Source organism: Poecilia reticulata, chromosome 10 (genome assembly GCF_904066995.2).
Source record: "Poecilia reticulata chromosome 10, P_reticulata-male-v2, whole genome shotgun sequence".
NCBI lineage: Eukaryota > Metazoa > Chordata > Actinopteri > Cyprinodontiformes > Poeciliidae > Poecilia > Poecilia reticulata.
In genome coordinates, this window is record NC_088839.1 from 17951133 (window position 1) to 17968281 (window position 17149).

Below are 17149 nucleotides of genomic sequence, written 5' to 3' on the forward strand. Positions count from 1 at the left end.
TTTTTTTTTTTTTTTTTTTTTTTTTTTTTTAAAGAAACGTTTTTGTTCCAAGGCTAGCACAAAATAATTCACAAGCGAGCAGCGAGGTTTGGAAGTGGAGATTTGATCCAAGCGAGAGACACGTTTTGAGCGCGTGGAGACAGGTTTGAGAAAAGCACAGTGAATATTTGAAAGAGTAGAGGTTGACATGAAATTCTGTTTTCAGACTGAAAATGTGGGCTCTCGAAACCATACCATATGCTTTGATATAGCTAAACCATTGCAGCTCTGGCTGTAGGTCTAGAGTTGTTCTCCTCCTGGAAGATGAACATCTGCCACAGTCTCAGGTCATTTGCAGAGACAAACTTTCTTCTAACCGGTGTTTAACTCCATCCTGTAAGCCTGACTAGCTTCCATGGCCCTCCTAAAGAAACAAACGTTGTGTTCCGGGTGGTGTAACTGCGTAAGTTTACACACAGGCTCGTGTCTAACCCTGTATGATGTCAGGTTAATGATTTCTCACAAAATCAATCAGCTAAGCTCAGCTCACTTCAGTTTGGTCTCTAATACAAACAGAACTTAGTTTCACGCAGACTGAAAACGGGAAGCTTTAAATAAAACTTTCAAAAGTGCTTTAAAACAGCTTCATTTCTATATTTAAAAAAAAATTTGTGATACACAGCACATTATTGTAATATGTCACTTTCACATGAACGTTATAGGAAAAAAAAAAAACGGAAGTAGAGGGTATGATGGAGAGTGACAGTCCCATGGTATTATTCTATTTTGGCTTTTCTTTCTGATGAAGCAAATGTATAAAAATATCTAGATGTTTTGAAGGAGTGCAAGTTGCTGATGGTTGCATTTTTCCTGATGACACAATAGGAGGGGGTGGGGGCTTTGCTAGTTATGCAAACAGAGCACATGTTTTCCATGACTTCTCAGAACATGAGATTGTTTTGAATTTAGTGGAACTGTGTCCTTTTGCTGTGAATTAACATTAAAAAGAAAGAAATCCTCGCCATTTAACAATGCTTGTTTTGACTTATCAAAGCTAAAAGTGAAGTTTTAGAACCAAAAGCAGAGGTCCAGTTGGCGTACACAGCCTCAATTATTAAATGAAATGATTGAGGTGACACCAAGCCAGAACCAGTAGCAAATTAAGTGTTTGGCATTGCAGAGAGAACTTGGGTAATTTTTAATGGACACCACACATATACTCAATTCTGCTGCTCAATCCACAAATGCATTTCCATTATAAATGTGAGATAATTTAATGGGAAACAATCAGATGTGTCAGGAGTATAACATTTACTGCCAAGTGGCATTATTCTTATTTATCAGAACGCCAAGAAGACCTGTTTTATTTTTATTTGAAGTGAGAATGGACATAGTTACTTTTTTTAAATGTACTTAAAAACTGGAATCTGTGTAACTTGTCTGTCTTTGTAGATTACAATAAAAAGATATTAAACGTGATCACCGGAGGATCTAAGAAAATATTCGGCATGCTTTCACACTTTCCTTTAAATCAAACTAATATTAAACAACACAGTATGCACCGAGTGTTAAATTTACGGTCACTATTATCTCTGTTGCCTCTGTTGGCTTTAGCTGACCTTTCAGATCTATCATGTTGCCATCACCAGATCCAATTTCAGCTTGTTTTCTCCTGGACTTGGACGAAATGCACAAAGAAGTCAGAAAAACTTAAATATACTGTATGTGATCAGCTCGCAAAGTTTTCTTGATAAACAAGATTTTTTTCCAATGTTTACCACTGTGCGTTTCTTTTTTAAAATCCTGTTTGCACTTTGGGAATTTTCTTAGTTTGTTCATCAGAAAAGCAGACAGTGGTTTAATGTAAATAAATGTTTCTAAGTTCAGTAGCTGAAGAAGCATCTGAAGGCTCATTTCTATTTTCTGCTAACATTACTGATCCTGTAGTCCATTCTTGGTTTACTGTTAGTATGACGTTCTTCTCCTGGAACGCTGCATTTGCTTTATGTCAAACAGTTTTTCTCTTCTGGAGTCCAAATGATTCAGTACAAAGAACATTATGCCTGAAGTCCTGGTCTTTGTCTTTGCACTTTCTGGCGAACATCGTTCTTAGAGAGTAAATGTTTATCCCTTGTAGTATAGATGGAAGCTAATTTTGTGCAGCGAGTAGAAGCCTAATGTTTTAGGGATTTTGGAAACTTCTTGTGGCATCTTGTTGTCTGCTTTCAGGATCAGATTGCTCAGACGGACATGCCTAAGAGCACATTGCCTGTTGTTTCGAACCTCCTCCATTTGCACACAGTTTTTCAAGCTGTGGATTTGCTGATTTTTATCTATTTTGAGACCTTTCTGACTCACTTACCAAACCCGACAGCTGCTACTGTTTTCTGAAGTGCTAAGTTAGCTCTTCACATATTAACCTGATGTTCACGCTCACTTCAGCAGTCAGCAACACACCAAACTAAAAGTCTTAAATTTAAACCTGACGAACCTGCTTCAATCTATTGAGGAACAAAGAGGAGCTTCATGCGCATCTCACATGTAATTTTAGCTATCATAAAGGGGGAATAATGTTGAGATTTACAAAATTATTATTATTAAAGGATTGTACAAAACGTTTTAAACTTTAATTTTGTTTTAGGTTGTATTTATATTACTTGAACACAACCTTTTTTTCCTTAGTGAAACCGATAAGTCTTTAGGGGTTGCAGTTAGAAAGATTGAGGGTTTGTTTATTTATAATAAAAACCAATAGTAGTATCTTTGTTTGAACTATAGTGACTGAACTGTCATTCAGAGTACTGTCATGGGTTTTATGACTTACGATGGCCATGTCTTCTTACGTTATTGACATTCACATGGTTTAGGAAGTGGTTTGCGTGCCAGAAGCTTGTGACAAGGGGATCATTGCGGTCACTTATGCAAACATTATGGTATGATAGTATGATTTACAATCACGATTAACTTCTAAATGGTCTTCATCCTCCAAAATCCTGTTGATCCACAAACACAACAGCAAATTATTGAAACCTGGATTACAATATAAATCATGTTTTGCTTGCTGAAGCAGTTCAGATTTAACTTTGGCTTTGCAGTCCTGTGTTTGAGTCCCAGCCTGCATGGAGCTTTCATGTTCTCCCTGTTCATGAATGGGTTTCTGTGACACAGGTTTCACAAACTTGCATTTCTCTGATTACGTCCTCGCTTTTGTCTAATGACTTTCTAATGAGTCCACCTTCAAATTTTCAAACTGGTGAGAAAATGCTTTTTTTTTATACATATATCCCTCCAAGGTTTCATGTGCAACATTTAAAATGTTTATATTTTTATCAGTTATGCCCCAGAGTGAAAGTTTTGTAATATTGTATCACATGCTGGAAGCCCTGGTATGATCTAGTTTCTTCTGCTTTTGGGAGACTTTCACAATACCCAGAAAGATCCTCGTGTTTCTGCTGAATAGACAGCAGATTTATTCGTTTTCTGACTTCTAGTGAAGGGAAACATCAAATTTGCGTCTGGACATTTATGATCACGCAAAAGATATTTTAAAGTATTCGTACCTATTAAGCTTTTACACATATTTTTCAAAATACAACTGAAATAATTATAGTACAGACTAACACTAAGTGGTGCATGTGTAAATTTTATAGTTTTTAAATTCTTCTTGTAAATAAAAATGTGAAAAGCATGCACCCCTTCTTAGTCCTACCAGTTTTTGCATCGAGCAGACAACATCTTTGCAAAATATAGCGCCCGTCAAAACTTCTCACGGCCTTGGATGTTTTATCATTTGTATTGTTTTTGCAAAATAAATAAGTGATTGCATAAATATTCAGCCCCTTTAAAGTGACTGACCTAGGTCCAGCCAACTGGAGCCGGTAGTCTCACAATGAGTGGAATGGAAACCAAAAAAAAAAACAAATTTCGTTCTCGTGATTGATTTGTAAAAACAAATAAAAATGAAAAACACCCAATGTGGTAAATACTTTTAAGGCGCTATAACTCCCATTTGGTCAGATTGAATGTAGAGTGAGTGTGAAAATCAAAATTCAAGTCAAGTTTTGACTGGATCTTTTCGAAAACATGAATATTGTTTGATCTTAGTTTCCGTTGTGTCTCTGGCTGCTTCAGGTTGTTTTCATGTTGGAAGGTGAACTACGCCTCTGTCTTTCCCTCTTGCTTTGTCTAATATATGTTGGATCAATTTTAATGTATGCTGTGAAGTATTGTAGTGTCAGTAATTTTAATTTCCTTTTATTGCACTTCTGAATTGATTCATTTATTTCTGAGCAAAATGATCAGAATGGACAATATTCTGGAAGTCGCATTGTCTCAAATTTTTTCTTCTTTTTTTAAACTTTTCTCCATTCCCTGTCTTGTTTTATTTGTTGATTGCAGATTAAAACCTTCTCATTGCTGATAACCAAATGTCTCCACCTTGCAGAGGTTTCATCTCTTGAACCAGACGTTGTTGAGACAGACTTGTACCTTTGAGAACATTTCCTTGCATTATTCATCATTGTGGCCTGGTCTGTACTCACAGCCGGTTTTTGTGATAGTTTTATTTAGCGTTGGCTTCTCCTTTTTCAGACGATCAAACTTCTCAAATTTCACGTCAAGTACTTGCATGATTTAATTCTTTCCTGCTCTTGAAAGCTGGGACATTACTCTGACACACTGGTCATAGTTTGGGCTTAGAGTTAGTATTTGCAAATGCAAATAGAAATTTAAATACTCGAAGCAACTCCGGCGCACATGTTCTCACCTGATAATGAACACCTGTGTGTAAAGCTACAGCGTATTTCGTAGGAGAGTAAAAGAAAAGCATTGGTATTCACACATTAATGTTAACTTTGGGTCAGTCTCCAGCAGCCATTATTTTCCAGAAGTGAAGTGAGTGACATAGCCTCTTGGCTAACTGTGCACAACCAGTTTCCATGGCAGCATCCCCGTCTACAGCCTCTCTCGTAGCTTCTGTGGCTATGCGGTGTGGCCAGCCAGGAACACAGGAGTGTATTTTCACAGTAGTTAGCAGCCTGAGGATGAGGAGGACTTTCTCTGCTGCAGAGCTGTGAGCCGTTGGAAAAGGGAAAAAAAAAAACATTTGGGAGGTACTTACAGGGTAAAAAGAGGAACTGACCTGCATAAAGGCAGCGGTAGTAGCCGGAGTTGTGGCAGTCGAGATCCTTCAGGGAGACTGATTTCAGTTGCTTCAAACAACAGAGAAAGGTGTGGCTTTTTTTTTTTTTTAAAGATATTGCTTTACTTTGAGGAAAAAAAGGTGTGTATTTCATTACTTCTTTGTGCTTATTTTAAATGATTGCTTCTGTTAGTTTTTTTTTTTCATTTTCCCTGACGTCCACTTTAGCACAAGAAAATGATTGGAGGTTGCCTGTTAAAAATATTTTTAACAAATATTTTCTTTTCCAGCTGTGATGATAATCATAATCTTCCATTCAAACATCAGCACAGAATAGTTTTTGCTTCTGACAAAACGGGAAGTGATGTGTAACCTTTATTCTCTCTGAGGAAACTAACTGGTTGAAGACATTGCCTTCTCTTGTCATTTTCTTTTGGTAGGTTCAGAGTGCTGTGGCTGAAACCTTGTGGGAGGAAGTGCATGTTGACACAAAAGCCAGTGAACATGTCCGTGTGAGTTTTTCTGCTGCCGAGTGTTTTTATGTGAGTGACCATGCCGGAGCCGCAGAACAAGTTGTCGGTGCGACGCTGGCTCACCTTTGCCACAGGCCTGGTGGAATGTCTGTGCTTCGCCGGAGCCGTGTTTGGATGGGCTTCCCTTGTTTTCGTCCTCAAAGAGGAACGTTACTTCAGCTCTCTGTGTGTCAACACCACAGGACTCAACGGCACGCAAACTCTGGGTGAGTTTTATCTGCTCTGGATTGAAAGTTTGATTTTGAACACCAATTGTTGATATAAATCTTTCTTTGTTTTGGCTGCAGACTGCAGCGCACAGGATGAACAGTTCTCGCTCATTTTCACCATCGCCTCTTTTATGAACAACTTTCTGACACTGCCCAATGGTTTTCTGTTTGATCGATTTGGTACCACAGTGGCTCGACTCTATGGAATGTGAGTAAAAGTATTAAATATTAAGGAGCCAAAGATGAACAGCGCTTTAAAACTCGGTTTTAGACGGTAAATTACAGAGAATCTGTTGATTTTGAACACGCAAAAACTCTTAACTCACAAAGTAATTAAATCATTTTGTGTAGATTTGTGACCAAGTCATCAGTGGGTGTAAACAATGCCAAAGAATATATACCCTTTGATTTCCTAAAAAAAAAAATCAAAGGGTATACATGTCTAAAAGTGCCACAAATTGGCCAACATTGAACATTAAATATAGTGGAGAACAAGAAGTTATAAATGTATTATAGCGTTTGACTCTTTTTTTTTTTCTTTGTGTTTAAAGCACTGTGGAGACGCAGCAGTGTTTTCATGTGCTTCATGTGCTCCCACACTCTTTTAACTTGTGTCTGCAATACGTTGACCTCTGAGTGCAAAACTAACTAACTTTAACCTATTGTTGATGTGGTTCAGTGCAATGAGGTGGCAAACATTGATCAGTAAAGAAACTCAACAAATGTTAGTGTGATTACTGTAACAAAGTTCCACCTGCAGCTCACCTCATTTCATTGACAGGTGTCAGGATTCAGGTTTCACTCTACATCATTACTGACTTGTTCAAATAAACTCATCATAAATATAATAAATACAATTTCTGCTTACCAAACTTCAACCAAAAGAGTCCAGATTGTGGAAAGAGAAACCCTGGACAAAGGAAATCTAAACAAATATATATTTTAGCTAGAATTCCTGCTCTGTTTGGGTTGGGAGAAAGTCAAGATGGTGTAATGATTTTAAGTTTTATATTTTCAGCATACCTTTCGTAAGCCTCTAATTTATCATCTCTAATAAATCAGCAGGAAGCTGCTGATTTATTATGTCCACATCCATTGGTGTGGCCTGATACTAAGTCAACACATGTTTCCAATGAAAGAGGGAGGAGAAAAAATAAAGACCAAAGGAATGTAAATATCAAAGCGTCAAATGGTGATGAGGATGAAGTGTGCTTAGTGCAATCCAAGAGTAGGAAATTAAAGTCTGCTGGAAGCAAATTAATCTGCATTGTTTTGCTTTGAATTCCACAGCGTTCCTGTTTTCCAAGCTTAAAATGCAATTTTTTTTAATCCAAGTTGTTTCTCATCATGGCGTGAGCTGCGTCTTGGAATCCAAAAACAACATTTTTCTGTCTCACTTTCAGATTCCTCTACACCATGGGCACCTTGATGGTGGGTTTCTCCTCATCAGGTAAAAAAAAAGAGTTAACAGCTTCTATCAAATTAACACCTGAAAATTAGAAAAGTTTGTGATATCGGTTTATTTATCCTCCGTCAGCTCTGGCCTACATGCTCTTACCGGCTCTTTCTTTTCTGGCTGTTGGGGGAATCCTGTTTCTCATGACAAATATGCAGGTAATATTCATGACAAACTAGGAGCGGCCGATTTGGTCGTGTTGATTTGCTGCTCTGTAAAAGTACTAAGCTTGTGTTGTTGTCATAGGGTTTGGACATAAAACTATTGTTCATCTTTAGGGAGATAAGGCTAATATAAATAACATAGACGTTAGAAACTAATTAAATCATGTGATTCCTTTCTGGATCCAAACCCTGATCTGCAGATCTTTATCTAAAATGATTTATTTCTGATGGACTTTGAGGAGGAAATCTGCATTTCAGAACATAAAGAGTTATTTACGCCCACATTTAGCTCATCCTGCTACTTTCTATGTAAAATTAGTCTCGATGCGTCATGCAACACTTTGCTAATATTGCATCAATTAAAACAGCAGGATAATACTTGCACTTGTGATTGAAATTAGGACCTAAACATCGTTAGGTGTTTTTTGTTGTTAAAGGGACTGAAGAGCTGATTATGGCTTCAGGTTGTAGACTTCTGGACAAAAACAGTGGCATTAGTCAGGAACTGCTTTTTAATTAATCTATGACTCACTTTGTGAGGAAACACTGTTGCAAAAGACTTTATGTGACAAAGATTGTTAATGCCTGCACACCACCGCTTCCGTAGTAGAAAAAAAAAGGAAGTTCCTGTTTTTTCAGGCTGCTTCACATCTTTCATCCAATTCATGATGTTGTGCAGCAGGAGCACAAATCTCCTTAGGACAGAAAAACCTGGTGAAATTCTGCTTGCTACACAGAGGTCCGCTCTGTAACGCAACAATAATCTGCTTTATGATTCTTGAAGGTCGGAAACCTGTTTGGCTCCCGTCGTTCCACCATCATCACCCTCTACAACGGGGCGTTTGATTCTTCCTCAGCGCTCTTCCTCATCATCAAGGTGAGATTTATTAGATTTAAAAAATAATTTTTTTGTATTTACACATATAAATGTATGTGCCACTAATAATCTGTCACATCTCTTTTTCTCTGCAGCTGTTGCATGAGTCTGGCGTCTCTCTCCGTGCTGCCTTCCTCTTTCTGTCGGCCTGCAGCGTCGTCCACGTCCTCAGGACGTTCTTCCTGCTCCCCAGAAACCTTATTCCTTACCCGCTGCCGGATCGCTACACTTACGGGTATGAATAGGCTGCATAGACACTGTAATCGTCTTTAAAACTACTATGAAAGAAACATGAAAATGGGAGTCAGCAACGTGCAAATATAGTACTTTGTAAATATTTTTATACCCCTTGAACTTTATCAGGTTTTGTCTCACTTATTCATCCACCTTGAGGTTGTTTGTGGTCGAGCGATTGAAGTCTTTTGTTGCAGGTTTCTGTTATTAATGCACATGTAGAGGGTAAACAAGAAAAAACATATTTTCTTGTTTTTTTAGAACAAGAAAAAATATGTTTGAGAAAGAATGTTGATCATGTAATGTCAGAAAATATTTGTTTCTCTGAATCAGCTATTTCAAAGAATTCATGAAAACTCGAGTCTTTTTCTCTAATCACACCCACACCCTCCGCAGGGTCTCTTGCGGTAAATCGGTGACTGTGAGCGCAGAGGTGGCAGCAAATGGTGAGGTGCTTCCAGCAACTGAAGAAACTCCTCTCTCAAAGGACGCTCCTGTCAAACAAGGTCCAGCATTTAACAAAAAAAAAAAAAAAATGAAGACTATTATTTACACTTCTCTTTTATCAGGTGCAGATTTATCCGTTGTTTTACTGCATTTAATAACTTTGTGCCTCTTTTTGCCCCCTCAGAGAAGACTTTCCGAGAGTGTTTGCTGTCCTGGTTCTTTATGTGGCACCTGCTCTGGCTGTCGGTGATGCAGCTCAGGCACTACCTGTTCATCGGCACGCTCAACCCCATGCTGCAGAGGCTGACCGGAGGAGACGCCATACTGGGTAAACGCGTCGCTGTCTCAGTGTCAGATCCAAACGTTTGGACTGTGATACATACAGAAGTTATGTTTTTCAAGTTAACTCTGTATTATTGCGCTTAGGTCTGTCAATGCATTTTCAGATCCAAATATAGATTTATATTGTCTTCTTTTTCTTATAATGGGTCTTCCTAAGAAAACTGTTCATCAATCATCTATTTTAAAGATGCATTTCTGCGGACAACATACATTTTCTGGACTTTAACGCATAAAATTGAAAAACTGTGCAGCAGGTTCCTTGAAGGAGATAATGGATTTGAATCCAACAGAAACTGATGGACGTACAAAATTATGAAAAATAACTGTAATCTGAGTTTTACTCATCTAAACAGTGCATAAAAGTATGTGCTGATATTTGAGAAAACCTCAGTGAACAGATATGCTGTTATCAAGATAAATGTGATCAGAAATACTTTAGGATGCCAAAGAGTCTCTACCGAATACCAGGATTATCTCCTGGAGAATAAATTACAGAATAAGATAAGTGTGGAAAAGTCTTAGATAGTGTCAAATTAAAATCAGGTCTGACCATTTTCTCTCTGATGTTTCTGGCCTTAGAAACAACAAACTTAACCAGGGTACCAAAACGTTTATGAGGGTGTGAATATTTTTCTCTTGCATGTTAATTTTTTACTTAATTTTATCATAGGAAGCTACCTTGAGATTCCTAAAGAAACAAGATTAACTTTTGCATAAAATTATAGTAAGCTTACCATATAGTTTCTTAAGCTTAAATGAAGCTCATATATTCTATACTTGTATCCAAATAGAATTACTTTTAGCATCATATTGAAGAAACAAACAAAATCAAGGTTTAAATACCTTTATTTAAAGTCTAATACACTTGTTGTTCAACAACAAGTGTTGTTGAACAACACTTGTTGTTCAAGAAGTGTTGAACAACAAGTGTTGTTCAACAATGGATAGTGCACTATCCGTTCTTTGCACGGATAGTGCAAAGATACGGATAGTATCTTTGCACGGATAGTTCTTGACACTATCCGTGCAAAGAACGGATAGTGTCTGTTAAGAGGTGTGACAGGAAGAGGCCCAGTCACCTCGTCTCAGCGCCTGGCCTCAGTTTGCAAGATGTTTAGACATGAATTAAAGGTCAGTTTTTTAACACATAAGACGTCAGTTGAAAACCATCTGCTGATCGTAGAAGGATATTTAACACCGGCCTACACAGAATAAACAGACAACTTAAAGGTACATTTCTGACTCGAGCGAGTCGCACCTTCAGCGTTTTGGAATGTTTTTGACATTTTTGTTTTGCGTATTATACTTCCTTTTTATTTTCAATGTGTTTCTGAAAGAACTTGTTTGTCAGATGTTCTTCGGATTTGAGTGACGTGGAGAAATTGTATAAAAACAGGATATCTTCGTACTCTTGTCAGAGCCCACTCTGACATTGTAAAGATGTTATTAAACAGATGTTATTAAACGCATTTGTTTCTTGAAACTTTTGATTCTCAGCAGCCTTATTTTGAAAAATCGTCTTTTAAGGATTTTTCACTCCACAATAGGTCAATAGTTCTCGATATAAGAATGCAAAACTTGGATCTGTGTATTTCCAGCATCACAGAAAACCAAGCCACAATAAAAATACTGAGAGCTAATAACATTGAAAGAGAAGAAGAAAAGTCAAAGTCCCAACATTTACAGCACTGCCAAAATTGATGCCACTTTTTCCAATGCATTCTGGGTATTTGTTACGTCAGACGTCTGGTGTGTTAAACATGTACATGTAACCATGTTATTTCTGCTCGTGCATCTGTGCAGTGAGCCAGTACACCAACGCCTTTGCCATCACCCAGCTCTGTGGAGTGCTCTGCGCTCCCTGGAACGGCCTCATCATGGACCGGCATAAAGGCAAACCGCGAGCTGCAGGTGAGACGCACTTTTAAAAAAATTTATCTGATTAAAATGAAAAATGTCAGCAGCAACATTTTCCAAAAAGTAAAGGGGATTATTTACTTGTCAAATCAACAAGTTGAGGTTTTCTGAATAATTTCTAAAATTACACAGGTGTTTATTCATGATGCATGAAGTTGATTTTAAAACTATTTAATTTACACAAATTTTAGGATCGCACGTGACAAGAGAAATAACTTAAACAAAATGCATGCAGACAAATGAAAACATGAGTTACTTGTTTGTGGTTTAAAAATAAAGTCTTGTAATTATTTTGGTCATAAAATTTCTGCTTGCCTCTTAGTTATTGGAGGAAAAAAATGCTGTTTATTCATATAATCTAAGAGATTCTTAATATTGTATTTAAACTTCTCTCTTCACTGCACTGTCTGAACAGCAGGAGGCCAGAAATGACAACATGGAGTCACTAAACTTCACAGGAGGATCTATATTTGTCTGTTTACAGGGGAGACGGAGCAGGAAGCCGACCTGCGGGCGTCTGTGCTTTCTTTATTCCTGACGGCGCTGCAGTGTGTCTTGTTCTCCCTGTGCGCCTCCACCCTTTACCTCCCGCTTCAGTACCTCACCTTCATCCTGCAGGTGCTGAACCGCTCCTTCCTCTACGGCGGAAACGCAGCCTTCATCAGCGTGGCGTGAGTATGGATGCATTGGCAGAAATTGCCAGGGTGCTAGGACTTAATTTAAAATCCTTTTGTATAATTTGACACTGAAAGCACAAACATTTCGTAGTTTGTGATTGTCTTTTTGTATTTGGTGACACTAAGAAACTGAAATGTTCTGTGTTTGTTTATTCCTGTTTTTAATACCAAAAGAATGATACACTATGTAAAATGTGTGTATTTAGCGTACCTCTACATTCATGCTCAATGAATTAGAATTTAAAGTTTATTTATTTCAGTTGCTCATAAGTGAAACTCTTTAAATGGGCTAATTACTCACAGGCTCATGTTTTCAAGCTTTTATTCTGGCAAAAATGATGATTTTCCACTTATAATTGAAACATTACATCAAACCTATAAAAGCATTTTTTACTACAGAAATGAGGATTTAATGAAAAATATGTTCAATACCTTAAAGTTTAAATGTTATTTTTATTCTGACAGCCGACTCGTTTATCGGTATCCAAATCCAATTTTTGTTCAGTTTATTTAAACGGCAAAAATTCAAAACAAATGTAATCTCAAACCATTTTATAAAAAGACAGTTTCCATCCTGGTTATATAGAAACCGATTCTGTCCTAAACACGTCGTCATGTTTAGATTAAATAAACAGCACAGTTCAATCTGAGATACAATTGTAGTCAGCTGATGATGCAATCCAGATTGTTTAAAGTTTATCTAAGAAAGTCCAGCTGATTGCATTAAGGCGTTAGTTTACAGGAATCCCTCCTGCTGATAAAGCTTTTGGTCTCAGAGCTCTGTTAGGTTCCTCCTGAAAGGATCTATATTTGGTGCTGGCTTTGTTGAGTTTAACTGATCGTGCATGTTTATGGCTAATTTGTTGCATCTTTGTAGGTTTCCATCTTGCCACTTCGGGAAGCTGTACGGTCTGGTCATGGCTCTGTCTGCAGTGTTTTCTCTGCTGCAGTATCCCTGCTTTGCTCTGGTGAAAGGACCTCTGGGTGGAGATCCTTTATACGTGAGCACAGTTTTCATCTGTATCAGCTGTATGTTAATTCAGCCGTGAACCCTCCTCTCATGCCCTCCCCTCTTCACGTGTGTGCAGGTGAACGTCGGCCTGACGCTGCTCAGCGTGCTAGCCTTCATACATCCTGCCTTCGTCTACATGCACTGTCGAAATCTCGCCTCTGAGAGAGTGAAGAGCACAGCCTCGTCCTAAAGAGCGCAAAACGAGGATGGTGATTTGTGTATAAAGCTTTCCACCTTGGTGGTTGAACACCATTTCCTGACTAGAAACTAAAAGAACTTTATTTTCAGTAAATTTTGTGATGATTTTACAGTTTCACCTTAAGCTAGAGTTCTTTTTATACATAGTCCTAAGTGTCCCACAGAGGACCTTCGAGGGCATAAAATTACAAATCCTCACAGTCACATAAATGAGTTGTGCCGATCTGAAATCTCAGGAGCAACCAGCTAATTCCAGACCAAAGTCTACCGTCTCATCTAAAAGATCTGTGTATAATACAGGGCTTGTTTTTTATCCACACACTTAACCTGTTAGAGCCTTTACATAAATATGATCATTTTTTACTACTTGGTCCAGCAGCATTTAGATCTAAAATAATTAAAGGCTTGCATGTAGATAAATAACTTGCTGTCCTCTTCTAGGATGAAAACAACCTTTTCACAGATGCCATTTGAATTAAAACCTGCCGTCCATGAATGCAGCCTCACCATCTGGTAGTGTTATGTTCCTCTATACTCTAGGATAAGGAGATTGAAAATCATTCCCATGCGGTCAGAATATCAGATGCCCATTAAAATGGTAAATAAATAAATACAACTAAGAAAAACGAAGAGTTTTGGTGCAGCAGGTTTTTTGTCACAAATTCAATGTCAACCTGCATAAATCAGGAATAATGTGGAATGACAATCCTGCTGATAGCATCTTGTTTTTGCATTTCCATCCATCCATCCATCCATCCATCCATCCATCCATCCATCCATTTCTTTACACCCTTGTCCCTTAGTGGGGTCGGGAGGATTGCTGGTGCCCATCTCCAGCTAACGTTCCGGGCGAGAGGCGGGGTCACCCTGGACAGGTCGCCAGTCTGTCGCAGGTTTTTGCATTTCAAACACATTAATATACATGCAAATATGCATGTATACAAGTAGAGGATTTTAAATTAAGAGGGAAAAGGAAGACTTACTAAAAAAGTTAACATTTGTTTCCCTTCTTTACCTTTTGCAAGTTTCGCTTCATTCTAACAACCGTTTTATGTGTTTACTCGGTCATCTGAAGTAACTATTTTCCTTTTTTGCACAGATATTCTGCGTAGGTCATTCATTGTTATTTTGTATAGGTCAGTCATTGTTTTTCTGCGTAGGTCAGTCATTGTTATTCTGCGTAGGTCAGTCATGTGTTTTACTTAAACAAATTTGTTCTATGTTTGTTGTTTGATCCCTAATATGTGACATTTATTGCTGAAAGGGAAACGGCACAGAGCCTTTTTTTACTATGAAACAGACTAAGGACCATTACAGTGACCGTAATAACAAAGTGTTCAGTATAAAAGTTACTCAGCAGAGATTTGAACAGCTTCATCAGAGAGGAAACATCTCTGCCCTCTGCTGGCTGCACAGCAGATTTATTTCCTTCTGATCAGAAAAGAAGTTTCTACGTTGAAGTCGCGTTTTTGTCCATTTTTTGGAGTGTCATTATTTCATTGTTTTATATTAAACATAGAGGCATATGGACATACTGTTAAAACATGTAAAGGATCAAAAAGGGACATTTTGTATTCTGAGGGAAAGTGCCAAACTAAAGCTGATCAGTATTTTTTTGATGAGATATTGATAAATATTGATATGGATATAACATTGCTGAACAAAATGTAGCTTTTGATTAAATGTGTGATATAGGGAATTCATGTTCACCTTCTGCTGCTTTTGTTAAACTGAGGTCAACTGCCACCTACAGGTTGTGAAATAAAGTGCAATTGTACCATTGTTTTCATGTAATGTGACTGATGGACACGTTTTACGTACAAAAAATAAAAACCTGATACATTTCAGTTCTCGGTTTGTTTGTTTTGCTGAGTTCATCTGAGAGTTTTCCAAAAATGAATTTAACTTTGATAAATGTGCAACTGGATTATTCTTTCATTTCAGATGAAGGAATTGTAAAGTATTGAAACTCCAATATTGACTGACATTAATCTTCTTAGGCCACTTTGTTGATTAATGTTGCTGCAGCCTCAGGAATTTTGTCTTTTGTTGCATATTTTGAATTGCTTGCTTCACAATTTCACCGTTACTTTTTTAATGGATGCCATCTATTTTGTGAAGAGTATTGGTCCCTCCTGGTGAAAACCATCATTTAACTTGTTACTGTCGTCCCTGTACTTCTCAGTTAAATGATGTTCTCAGGTTTGCAAGCTGCCCCATTTTCTTTCTGTTTGAAAAGATGCTCTGTTTGGTCAAATGCCAAAATTTTAGTTTTATCAGACCACAGCAATAGCTCTGGTTGTGTGATGTTTTTAGAAAAATGGCTTCTTTGAAACTGAGTGCCCTGTCAGACTTCAACATTCAGAGGTTCCTCACAAAGTCAGAACTCAAAGTCTAATATTGTCATCTTTATACAGCATATTTGCACACTAGACTGTTTTCCTTTGCTTGGATTATTTACCTGCAATGACACTTTAAGTTCTGATAGTCATTGAAAGCATAAAATACAAGCAAATACTTGACAAATAATGGTTTGTATAATGAACAGAGCTGTTAGCTGGTCACTGAGCACAACTAATGCTACTGGGTTTCCAACTCGCAACTGAAACACTAGAAAGTTAGGTGTGATATCAATACATCAATCAAATACACTGACTAGTTTTTAACTGTATATAAAAAAAACAGAAGTATACAGTATGTTTCTGCTGAAAAATGGAGATAAAGGAAGATGAAATCTGAGTTTTCACGTCTGGAATAAATTGACCAAAATTAAACCAGAAACAAAGATGAAGAATGGGAAGAATTTGTGGTCTAATAAGTGAAGTGTGTCAATGCAGAAGAAAAACAAGTAACAGAGGGAAAGGGAAAATGCTATTGATTCAAACACATCATGAAGGAAAGTTGCACAGGCAGGTTTCTGGCTCCAGAGGGAGCTGGACAAGAGCTGATGAATCGTTCAGAATTTTTTTTTTTTACATTTTCTGGCAGTTTTACACTTTAAAGTGATAAATCTCAAATGCAGAGATATTATAAACTGCAAAAATGTGAGATTTGCAGCCACTTCAGAAGAAAGAGGAAGTTATAACAGGTACATTAGATACATTTACAGTGACTCTCATGAAGCATTTTATAAAGCAGATTTTTGATTAATGATTTAATTAAAGGCACAGTGGCAAGACAAACAGCATCAGACTTCTTGATTTTTGATCAGCCTTGTATTATTTTTGATAACTTATCTGCAATCATAAATCACTAATCTAATATTCTGTATTGCCCAAGATGATCTCCACTTGGTGGTTCACAGTCTGATTTAAACATAAGTCAGTTTTCTGCACCGTCGCTTGCAACCATGACTTATAACCTATATAACTCAAACATATGTTTTAATTTCTTTGCATTCTTTCTGTTCTGCTCTCAGGCCTGCTCAATCTACGCCTTCGGGGGTTAAAGCGGCCATTCAGACATAAACATATTAACTTGGTTTGAGAAGATGTTAATCAATAAACCCACTGACGTTTAGGCTCATTATCATTTCAGTCACGTTCCATCTTGTGGTGTTTCCCAATACAGGTTAATGTTTGTGTCTCCTAACCATTCCGTCGTTTCGCATGCTTGGCTTCAAACCTTCATTTGACATACCAAAGCTGCTCTTCTTCTTCACTCAAATTCAAATGGATCAAATTCTTGTTAACACAGTCAAAGTTTCACGGTCACATTTTAAATACTGATAAGACCTATCAGCGTTTCCATCTGCCTGTACATCCATAGTGTCTCCATCACATGATGCTGTGACAGATGCTGCCCATCCAGACCTTGCAGCATCCGCATCAATCGCCCATGTCTTATGGCTTCTTTGGTTTGGCTGTGTGGCTTTAAACAGGAAAGATTATTCTACACAGTGACTAACACCCCGAGGATGAGGCTTTTTCAGAGGGAGAAGAAGAAGAGGGAGGAAACTTTGAGG

The 17149-nt window shown here is 37.7% G+C and overlaps 1 protein-coding gene across 1 annotated transcript; it reads left to right on the top strand.

Moving 5' to 3' along the window:
- slc43a3b (solute carrier family 43 member 3b) lies at nucleotides 1–15032 on the top strand. The gene is made up of 13 exons (XM_081611517.1): nucleotides 1–143; nucleotides 5560–5858; nucleotides 5940–6069; nucleotides 7265–7311; nucleotides 7399–7475; nucleotides 8266–8358; nucleotides 8454–8593; nucleotides 8989–9098; nucleotides 9224–9367; nucleotides 11185–11292; nucleotides 11783–11969; nucleotides 12853–12976; nucleotides 13064–15032. Exons 2-13 carry the CDS (start codon nucleotides 5672–5674, stop codon nucleotides 13175–13177), a joined length of 1461 nt encoding a protein of 486 aa, XP_081467643.1. The 5' UTR covers nucleotides 1–143; nucleotides 5560–5671; the 3' UTR covers nucleotides 13178–15032.
- The last annotated feature ends 2117 nt before the right edge of the window (nucleotides 15033–17149 follow it).

What these genes read in the sequence shown, in the direction of transcription:
- slc43a3b (XM_081611517.1), top strand. Translation starts at nt 5,672, where the DNA reads ATGCCGGAGCCGCAGAACAAGTTGTCGGTGCGACGCTGGCTCACCTTT. An exon ending in AGGCAAACCGCGAGCTGCAG is followed by an intron (nt 11,293 to 11,782) that starts GTGAGACGCACT and finishes GTCTGTTTACAG; the next exon opens with GGGAGACGGAGCAGGAAGCC. An exon ending in TGGGTGGAGATCCTTTATAC is followed by an intron (nt 12,977 to 13,063) that starts GTGAGCACAGTT and finishes ACGTGTGTGCAG; the next exon opens with GTGAACGTCGGCCTGACGCT.